Source organism: Pongo pygmaeus, chromosome 9 (genome assembly GCF_028885625.2).
Source record: "Pongo pygmaeus isolate AG05252 chromosome 9, NHGRI_mPonPyg2-v2.0_pri, whole genome shotgun sequence".
NCBI lineage: Eukaryota > Metazoa > Chordata > Mammalia > Primates > Hominidae > Pongo > Pongo pygmaeus.
Window position 1 is genome coordinate 4612988 of NC_072382.2, and position 10573 is coordinate 4623560.

General features: G+C 44.6%; 1 protein-coding gene and 1 pseudogene across 37 annotated transcripts in view; one reads left to right on the forward strand and one right to left on the reverse strand.

Annotated features, from left to right (window-relative positions):
* The window catches only part of PPFIA1 (PTPRF interacting protein alpha 1), a 115316-nt gene extending 105084 nt beyond the window's left edge, over positions 1-10232 (reverse strand). For 10 of the 37 annotated variants that reach the window (XM_063670719.1, XM_054440742.2, XM_054440741.2 and 7 more), the window contains exons 1-2: positions 9994-10232; positions 8444-8707 (exon numbers count right to left, since the gene is read on the reverse strand). In XM_063670719.1, the coding sequence (XP_063526789.1) occupies positions 8444-8707 (264 nt within the window). In that variant the 5' untranslated portion in view covers positions 9994-10232. Of the gene's footprint in view, positions 1-8443; positions 8708-9587; positions 9781-9993 lie in introns of those variants that run through there. The other 27 variants (XM_063670726.1, XM_063670740.1, XM_054440745.2 and 24 more) reach the window with 6 other exon arrangements.
* LOC129008451 (histone H2A.Z-like) lies at positions 760-1143 on the forward strand (annotated as a pseudogene).
* Positions 10233-10573: the final 341 nt, after the last annotated feature.

Genomic DNA, 10573 nt, shown 5'->3' on the forward strand with positions numbered 1-10573 from the left:
CATGCACCTGTAGTCCCTGCTACTCAGGAGCTGAGGTAGGAGGATCGCTTAGCCCAGAAGGCAGATGCTGCAGTGAGCTGAGATTGCACCACTACACTACAGCCTGGGCAACAGAGCGAGACCCTGTCCCAAAAATACACACACACACACACACCCCCCACACACACACAGGCCGGACACGGTGGCTCACGCCTGTAATCCCAACAGTTTAGGAGGCCAAGGCAGGAAGATTGCTTGAGCCCAAGAGTTCAAGACCAGCCTGGGCAACAGAGAGACCCAGTCTCTAAAAACTAAATACACACACACACACACACACACACACACACACATCTAGACACATACACAGAAAAGGTCTAGAAAATACGGAAAGGAGCACAAGAGACACATAGGACATGATAAAAGCCTAATGTATATTGCGCCATTGCACTCCAACTTGAGCAACAATAGCGAAACTCTATCTCGAAAAAAAAAAAAAAAAAAGCCTAAGGTACACAAAAATGGAGGCCCTCAGAGTGAAGATGAGTGGAAAATAGGAATATTTATAGAGAGAAGAGCCAAAACTTCCAAAATTGATTAGGAACCAGGCCACCAATACAACAAATATCAAGTTTTGCTAATGCCTAAAGCAAAGAAAATGTTACAAGCCACCAGAGGCAGCTTCAAATCCTGGTGTAAGGAATGAGTAGCTGGTGAGATCTTGCTGTGTGTCTGATTAGTCCTTTCTCTGCCCTGCCTGTTTGAACTTCAGCAGAATTGAAAATGGCTGGCAGTAAGGCTGGGAAGGACTCCAGAAAGGCCAACAAAGGCAGCTTCCCACTCACAGAGAGCCAATTTGCAGTTCCTGGTGGGCCGTATTCACTGACACCTGAAATCTAGGACAATCAGTCCTGGACGTGTGGGCGCGACTGCCGCTGTGAATAGCACAGCCATCCCTGAGTACCTCACCGCAGAGGTACTTAACTGGCAAGAAATGCATCAAAAGACTTCACAGCAAAGCATATTATCCCTCATTACTTGCAACTTGCCATTCGTGGAGATAAAGAATTGGGCTCTCTCATCAAGTCTACAATTGCTGGTAAAGGTGTCATTCCACACATCCACAGATCTCTAATTGGGAAGAAAGGACAACAGCAAACTGTCTAAAGGCTGCCTGGATTCCTTATTATCTCAGGACCCTAAACACTCTACCAGCTGTCCAGTGTTGCTGATTCCAGTGAACTATATCTCTGTGAAAAACACAATTCTGCCTTTCTGTAATTCTACTTGAGCAAGCTGGAAGTTTAATTAGCTTTCCAACCAACAAACTTCTACATTCAAGTCTCAACCATATTTGTTACTGTGGCTTCAAAGAAGCTATTGATTCTGAAGTAGTGGGTTTTGATTGAGTTGACTGTTTTCAAAAAACTGTTTGGATTTTAATTGTGATGGAGAGTTATAGTAACAAACATTTGGTTTTGCACAAACATTATTTCTCCACTCTGGTGGATAAACTCAGTAAAAGTCATATCCTCTCCAAAAAATAAAAATAAAAAGCAACCAGAGGGGAAAATAAAAAGAAGTATTACTTCAAATGGGACTGGGACAATAATAACACCAAAAGCTGACTTGTCAAGAAAAAGGAAGCGAGCTAAAAAACAATGAATTCGCTGCTACAAAATGGTGCAAGGAAATGACCACGAACCCAGAATTCTATACCCAGCAAAATCATTCTTCAAAAGTGAAGGCAAGTTGGGCACAGTGGCTCACACCAGTAATCCCAGCAGTTTGGGAGGCTGAGGCAGGCAGCTGCTTGAGCCAATGAGTTTGATCCCAGCCTGGGCAACATGGTGAAACATCATCTTTATTTAAAAAAAAAAAAAAAGGCCAGGCATGGTGGCTCATGCCTTCAATCCCAGCACTTTGGGAGGCTGACGAGGGCAGATCACGAGGTCAAGAGATCGAGACCATCCTGGCCAACATGGTGAAACCCCTTCTCTACTAAAAATACAAAAATTAGCTGGGCGTGGTGGCACGTGCTTGTAGTCCCAGCTACTTGGGAGGCTGAGGCAGGAGAATTGCTTGAACCTGGGAGGCGGAGGTTGCAGTGAGCCGAGATCACATCACTGCACTCCAGACTGGCGACAGAGCGAGACTCCATCTTAAAAAAACAAAACAAAACAAAACATAACAAAAAAAAAACTAAAGGCAAAATAGAAAATTTTCAGGCAAACAAAAATGACAATTGATTATCCACAGATATGAACTCAAAGAAATACCGTAGAAAGTTCTTCAGGGAAAAGAAATATAGGCTGGGCGCAGTGGCTCACATCTGTAATCCCAGCACTTTGGAGGCTGAAGCAGGCAGATCACTTGAGGTCAGGAGCTTGAGACCAGCCTGGCCAACATGGTGAAACCCAGTCTCTACTAAAAATACAACAATTAGCCGGATGTGGTGGCATATGCCTTGTAGTCCCAGCTACTCAGAAGGCTGAGGCAAGAAAATCGCTCAAACACGGGAGATGGAGGTTGCAGTGAGCCGAGATTGTGCCACTGCACTCCAGCCTGGGCAACAGAGCGAGACTCGGTCTCAAAAAAGAAAAAAAGAAAAAAAAAAAACAAGAAATACAATCCCCGGCAGAAACATGAAACAACAATAAAGAATGAAGAGCAACAAAAATGGTAACTACGAGGATAAATCTAAATAAACGTTAACTGTACAAAATAATTATGATACTGCAAAAAGTATATCTAAAATTAAAGTACATAAACTTGTAAGATGCAGCTAAAAGTGTGTAGTGGCTCACGCCTGGATCCCATTGTTTGGGGAGACTAAGAGGGGAGGATCACCTGAGGCCAGGAGTTGAAGACCAGCTGAGGCAACACAGCAAGACGCTGTCTCTATTTTTAAAAATAAATATAAATTAAACTGAAATATATAAAACAATGACACAAAAGGTAGGAGGGAGTTAAATCCAGTTCAAGTATCTAAGTAAACAGCAGTGTCTGGGAAGCAGTAAAAGTAATAAATCAGGCTTAAATTTAAAACGTATACTATATCTGTTCATGTGGCTACTAGAATCTGAATTACATGACTAAAACAATTGATATAATTGATATACATAGAACACTACATTCCTATCAATATATATTACTTTCAAGTGCCTGGGAAACATTTAACAAAACTGAGTATATGCTGGGCTATTAGGAAAGTTCAACACATTTCAAAGGATTTAAATAATGCAGAATATATTTAGGATCTTAATAGAATTAAGCTAGAAATCAATAAAAAGGTATCTAGAAAATCCCCCACAAACATAGGGAAGTTGAAAAATACACTTCTAAAAGTTGTATGAATAACAATACCACAGTGAAAATTACAACATATTTTTACATAAAAGACAATGAAAATTTGACATATCAAAACTTGTGACATGCATCTAAAAGTGTGTTTAGAGAGGAATGTATAGACTTAAATACACATATTAGAAAGAAAAAAGTTAAAACAAGTATCTATTCAAGAAACTAGAAAAGGCCAGGTGCAGTGGCTCACATCTGTAATCCCAGCACTTTGGGAGGCCAAGGCGGGTGGATCACTTGCGGCCAGGAGTTCGAGATCAACCTGGACAACATGGCAAAACCCCATCTCTATTAAAAATACAAAAATTAGCTGGGCATGGTGGCACGCGCCTGTAATCCCAGCTACTCGGGGGGCTGAGGCAGGAGAATTGCTTGAAACCGGGAGGCGGAGGTTGCAATGAGCTGAGATCATGCCACTGCACTCCACCCTGGGAGACACAATGAGACTCTGCCTAAAAAAAAAAAAAAAAAAAAAATATATATATATATATGTATATCAATCAAACAAAAAAAAGTAAAAAAAAAAGTAGAAATTAATGCAATAGAAAACAAATGTAAGTAGAAAAAAATATAAAGCCGAAAGTTGGTCCCTTAAAAGAACTTACAAAATTGACAAACCCCCAACAAGACTGATTAAGAGACAATATATGAATTACTGATATCAAGAATTATTAAAAGCGGACATCACTACAGATCTTGCACATAATAAGGATTATAAACCACTTTAAACGTACAAATTGGAAAGTCTGGCTGGCCTGAACAAATCTCTAGCGGGGAAAAATGCTTTATCTAAATAGACACATGAAGAAATATTCAAAATCCTACATATACCTATAAAATTAATTCTAAAAACCCTACATGAGCTGGTTTTGCCAAAGAATTCTTTCAAACATTTAAGGAAGAAAACACAAATTTCGTAGGAACTCTTCTAGGGAGTAGAAAAAGAAGGAATACATTCCACCTTGTTTTAAGAACCCAGCATAACCTTGATACAAAATCCCAACGAGGGCACTGAAGGAAAGTGAAATTACAAGTCAATCTTTCTCGTGAATATAAATGCAATAATCCTAAACAAAATATTACCAAATATAATTCAGTAAAGGGAGAATACATCAAGATCAGGTTGGAATTATTCTACTATTGTAAATTTTTTTTAAAAGGAAGGTGCTCTTTCTCAGGAGCTCCTGAGGTTGTTTCCCCAGGCTACAAACAATATGCAATTAAAAAATTAAAAAAAAAAAAAAAAGCAAGGCGCAGTGGTGTGCGTCTATAATTCCAGCTACTTGAGAGGCTGAGATGGGAAGATCACTTTTGCCCAGGAGTTCAAGGCTACAGCGAGCTATGATGGTGCCACTGCACTCCGGGCTGGGTAATGGAGCAAGACCCCATCTCAAAAATAAACAAACAAATAAAAACAGTTAAATTCCCACGTAACAGAAAAATCACATGACTGTCTCAAAAGATGCAGAAAATCCATGTTAAGAAATTTAATACCTGCTCATGGTTTTTAAAAAACTTGGCAAACTAAGAAGAGAATTTTTACATTTTGATAAAGAATATCTACAGGGCCAGGTGTGGTGGCTCACAATGGTAATCCCAGCACTTTGGGAGACCAAGGTGAGAGGATCACTTGAGACCAGGAGTTCGAGACTAGTCTGGGCAACTGAGTGAGAACCCTTTTCTTAAATTACCAGATCTCAAGACAGACCATATCTATGGGAATTTAGACATTGTGCCATTTGTGCAAAGATGACAAAAAGATCAAAGGAGCAGAAGAGAGTCCAGAAACAGACCCACACTTTTACAGTCACTGGACTGAGATGACACTGCATGTAGTACACTGGGGAAAGAATGGTCTTTTTAAGAAATTATGCAAGGTCAACTAGATATCCATTAAAAAAAAAAGAGAGAGAGACTCTTGGCCCCATCGCATACCATAAACAAAGTCAATTTCAGATGGAAGATTAAAAAATACAGTTTTTAGAAGACAATGTAGAATATCTCATGAACTTGACCTAGCAAATTTCTTAAACAGGACACAAAGAGCATTAAACATTACTGAAAAGATTGATCAACTGGGCTACCTTTAAAATTTTAAACTTCTATGTATCAAAAGATACCACTGAGAGTGAAAAGGCAAACACAAGAGTCTAAAAACAATCTGTCACGCACATATGTACTCAGAATATAGAGAAAACTCCTTCAAATCAGTAAGAAACAAAACAGACAACCCAATCAACAGATGGGCAAAAGATAACCGCTTCACAAAAGACATCCACGTGGCCAGTGAACACAGGTAGAGATGCTTTACCTCTGCATGTTCCTGGCCATCAGGGAGCAGCAAATTCAGACCATACTGAGCCACCTACCAGCTAACAGCCACCAGAACAGCTAAAATTAAAAGACCCAACAATACCAAGTGCTGAAGAGCATAGGAACAACTGACTTCTCACACATTGCTGGGGTAGTACAAACTGTCACAACCACTACTTTTGGCACTCTCTACGGAGGCTGAACAAATGTACACACCATCATTTGCATTCCACTCCTTTGTAGAAACCCAACAGAAGTGTATACATATCCTCCCGCCTGGGCAACATGGTAAAACCCCACCTCTACAAAAAATACAAAAATTAGCGGAGGGTGGGGATGTGTGCCTGTATTCCCAGCTACTTGGGAGGCTGAGGCAGGAGAATTGCTTCAACCTGGGAGGTGGAGGCTACAGTGAGCCGAGATCATGCCACTGCACTCCAGCCTGGGCAACAGAGTGAGACCCTATCTCAAAAAAAAAAAAAAAAAAGGGAAGTTTATAGACATCTACACCAAAAAACAAACAACATTAGGGGAGCATGTGTAAAAACTGGAAACAACCCCAAATGTCCGTGAGCAGTAGAAAGAATAAATTCTGTCTGTTTGTGCACTGGATGACCAGAAAGCAGGTGAGAATGAGCAGGCTGCATCTCACAAACATGATGCTGATGACAGAATGAAGAAGCAAAACATACAGATTATTTTACTTCACTTAAACAAAGTCAAGAACAGGCAAAAGTAATCAATGGTGAAAGGTCAAGACCTTGGTTAGCTCTGGGGGACAACTACTGGGAATAGTTAGGAGGGGACTTCTAGGAAGCCTGCTAATGTTCCATTTCTTGATCTGGGTGGTGGTTATGCAAGTGTGTTAACTTTGTGAAAAGTCCACTGAGATGTATACTTATGATTTGTGAATTTTTCTGCTGTATGCTATAGTTAGGTATATTTTTAAGTACACTCTGACTTGCCTCCACAATGTGCCAGGAGCACAAATGCACTTACTGGACTCATTATCTAGTCACACTACCAGCCACCAAAGATGAACCAGATTCCAGGAAAGGGAAGGGTCCAAAACAAGTTTACTTAATAGTTTCCGTTTTTGAAAGGCTGGAATCAGGTGCTCAGGTGGTAACATGAACCGTCGGCATCATCATGTTATCCGCTGAACTAGGCATTCCCAGGCTGCTACACTGAGCAGTGCCAGAAACAAATCACTGAGCAACCATGTCACCAGTGTGTGTGACAACCTCCACAGCCTGAGACTAACTGTACAAAACTCCTGTCACTTCCCTGACATGTCTTGTGTGCCCATTCTTTCCAAAACCTACCTTATTAAGTATATTAGTATTTGATACACACTTCAATACGTGTCCCTTACACTACAAATTCAATAAAATCCTGGTAAAACATAAATTGGCTACTTCTTTTAAAATCGGAGTAATAAAATTCAGCCTAAATAAGCTTGGTAATTTATAAGATTGTGATGAGAAAAATCTTAATGATTCTCTGATCCAACAAAAAAGGAACATAGAGCGCTAACGTCAAATTATTGTTGCTAAAAAGGAAACCCACATTTGGCTTATCAATCTTTCAGGAGAACTGACTACAGCCAAGAAATACATTAAGGCTAGTAATTATTCATCTACTAATTTATCACTGCAGACTCATCATGCAAGTATAAATGTGTGCTTATGTGGGTCTACCTGAATGCACCCCAAAGGCACTTATGATGAGTAACATGGCGCCTAGACAGCTCTGAAACACCTAAATAACCCACTTCTCTCCCACTATGCCCCGTGCCACTCACCTTACACTTTTCTAGTTTTTACACTTTCTCCCTTTACCTACCATTAAGTAAATCCTCACTCAACTCCATGAGCAAAGTCTTTCAAACACTGGTCCAAATGTAATATACTCAGAGAAACAATTTCGGTTGCTCTAAGCTTTAAAAATCTTTTTTTTTTTTTTTTTTTTGAGACAGGCTGGAGAGCAGTGGTGCAATCTTGGCTCACTGCAACCCCCGCCTCCCGGGTTCAAGTGATTCTCATGCCTCAGCCTCTGAGTAGCTGGGACTACAGATGCGCGCTACCACGCTCTGCTAAATTTTTGTATTTTTGGTAGAGACAGGGTTTTGCCATGTTGGCCAGGCTGGTCTCAAACTCCTGACCTCAGGTGATCCGCCTGCCTCAGCCTCCCAGAGTGCTGGGATTACAGGCATGAGCCACCACACCCGGCCTAAGCTTTAAAATTCTCGTCTGCCAAGGAAAAAGTTCCTAAGGAATCAATCTCGAGTCTTCTATCCCCTAAAACAAATGTGACTTACAAAACCTAGATGTTCCGATAAAGGTGGGCTATCAAAATAGTATTTTTTTTTCCGTGAAATCAATCCTATTTGTCTATTAAATTGCATTAGGAAATTAGAAATACATGAGACAATCCATGGGAAGTACAAGTTTAGCCAGAAAAGGCTTAAGACAACAGAACGGAGGCACCACACAGATTGGTTGCTTCAGAGCCCTTTTTCAGAAACTCTGGAGAACTTCCTGAACCTAGGCAGTTCCCAAAGACAGGAATGAAAATAATGAGGTATTTTCACATGACTTTAGAGTACAACAATTTGTTCTCCCTAAGAAGTTTAATCCCTAGGAACTTTGTTTTTGACATACAAACACCAGAAACTATCATTTCACAAATGGTTACAGAAAATACTCATCGAAACATTAACAAAAGATGACACCAATAAAGAAACATTTAGTGGAGGAAAATCTATAGAGTTTCAGGTTAAAAGCACTCATACCTGTGGAAGTGCCGTGTTGAGCTGTCTCTGCAAGGAATCTCTCTCATGACCAACCTCGTGTAACTTCCCCTGGGTTAAGGCCAGCGTTTCTTGAGTCTCTCTCAGTGTGTCAAGAAGGCGGTCCCTTTCTTCCAGCATGGAGACCATCAACTGTTCAAAATGTGAATCTGCATCTGGCTGTGAAGGGGAGCCGGAACCATGGCTTCCACCTCCTCCAGGGGGGCCTTCTGCTTCGCTGATGGTCGGCATCACCTCGCACATCATCTTGAAATGAAAGACCCAGGCTACAGTCATTAAGTGCAGAATACAGGTTCCCACAAATATGTAACTTTACAGGTATCTGTAGCTAAAAAGATGGGCAGCCTCATTATCCTCAGATCTGTTATGCTTTGTGTGTAAATAAGCTGGGAAAACATATACACGGCAAATATTAAGTGCAGAAATACACAACATGAAGAGGTTAACACAGACAAAAAACCAGGAAAGGGGTCAAGATCCCAGAGGACTACCCTCACAAAAAAGGGCAAACCCTGGGGTAGTCTGTTTGCAAAGCTGTACTTGTTTTTGCTGAAAACAAGTGTGCTTCTGTTACCTATTTTTTTTTTTTACTTCCCGGTGGGGTGGGGGGCTGTGGGGGGGTGGGGGGCTGTGGGGGGGTGGGAGGGTGGGGGGAAAGTCAAAACACATGTCACCCAATCATTTTTCAGGAAAAGCACAGAAGGAGCACACAACCAGCAAAACTGACAAGTACAAAATCCATCAGGCATCTTGCAGGAATGTGTGCAGTCAGCTCCCGGGAAGAACTGACGGCTCCCTGAATTCTTGGGCTGGATTTGGTGAGCACTAAAAGGAACGGATTCGTTAAACGCCGGTAGAAGTGTTTTCCAATAGCTGCAACGGTTGGTCAACCTAACTTACGTAAGTTTACAACCGAAAAAAAAAAATCCACAGTGGAAATATAGCAGGTCGATACAGCCGGGGGCTGCTAGGAAAAAGGGAAAAGTGAAAGGTGAGATTATGAGAGGCTATTAAGTGTCTGGAATATAAAGACAGCGCGAGGGAAAGGGGAAGTCGCTTCTGAGCCTTTCGGGCAGTATTCGGGGCGCGGTGGACCCCTGAGAGGGGGATGCCTCAGACGGCGCACCTGATGGGGATGGTGACCTCCAGCCTGCTCCAGCCGCACTCCTTCCCCTTCCGTATCAGGTGCGGCGGGAGCCCCGAACCCCGGGAGGTGAGGACCGTTGACAACGGAGCCCGCTCGGGCCAGGGCTTTCAGCGACCGCAGATCCCCGCCCCTCGCCCCAGCGCCCGGGTCACGGGGCGCGGGGCTCGGGGAGGGGCAGCGCGCAGTCCCCAGAGCCGTCCCTCGGGGCGCGGGGGTCCCGCCGGAGCTCTCCCAGCGCGACCCGGCGCCGCGGCCTCGCCCCCACCCGTCCCGGAGCGCACCCTTCCCCGCGGAGACATTTAATCGGCTGTGTGGCCGCCGCGGAGACCGGGACCCGCTGGTGTCGCCTGGGCCCCGAGCCTGCCTCAGTGTCCCGCTCCCTTACCTTGCTCGCCGGCGGGAGCGGGCGAGGAGGCTCCGCGGCGGCTCGCGGGCGGCTGCTCGCTCCGGGCGAGCTTGGGAGCCGACGAAAGCAGCCCGCGGCCGGCGTCCGCCTGCCCGCCCCACGCCGCGGCCCCGGGGCCCGCCGCCCCAGTCACTAAGGCCGGCCCGCGGCCGGACACTGGCGGAGCGGAGGAGGAGCGGGCCCGGCTGCGCGGCGCCGGCGTCGACGTGCCCGACGTCGAGCGCGTCGGCGCGAGCGTCAGCACCGCCCCGGGGGCGGGGCCCGAGGAGCACCGCGGCCCGAGTACGCAAGCGCTGTCTCTTCAGAAGGGGGCGGGCGGCGGCTCCGGGGCACTGATTGGCTGAGCGAAACGGGAGCCGCGCCCCCCTCCCCACCAGGCCCCGCCCGGGTCGGGGAGGGGGCGGTCTCTGGGACGAGCCACAGGTGGGCGCTCAGGTGCTCGCCCGGTCAGCGTCTTCCTCCAGGCGTCCCCAGTCTCCTCCCACGGCTGCAGGGACGCTGGAGGCCTTTGCCGAGTGTCTACCGCGCCTCGGGTTCTGAGCCGGACGGGTCCGGCACG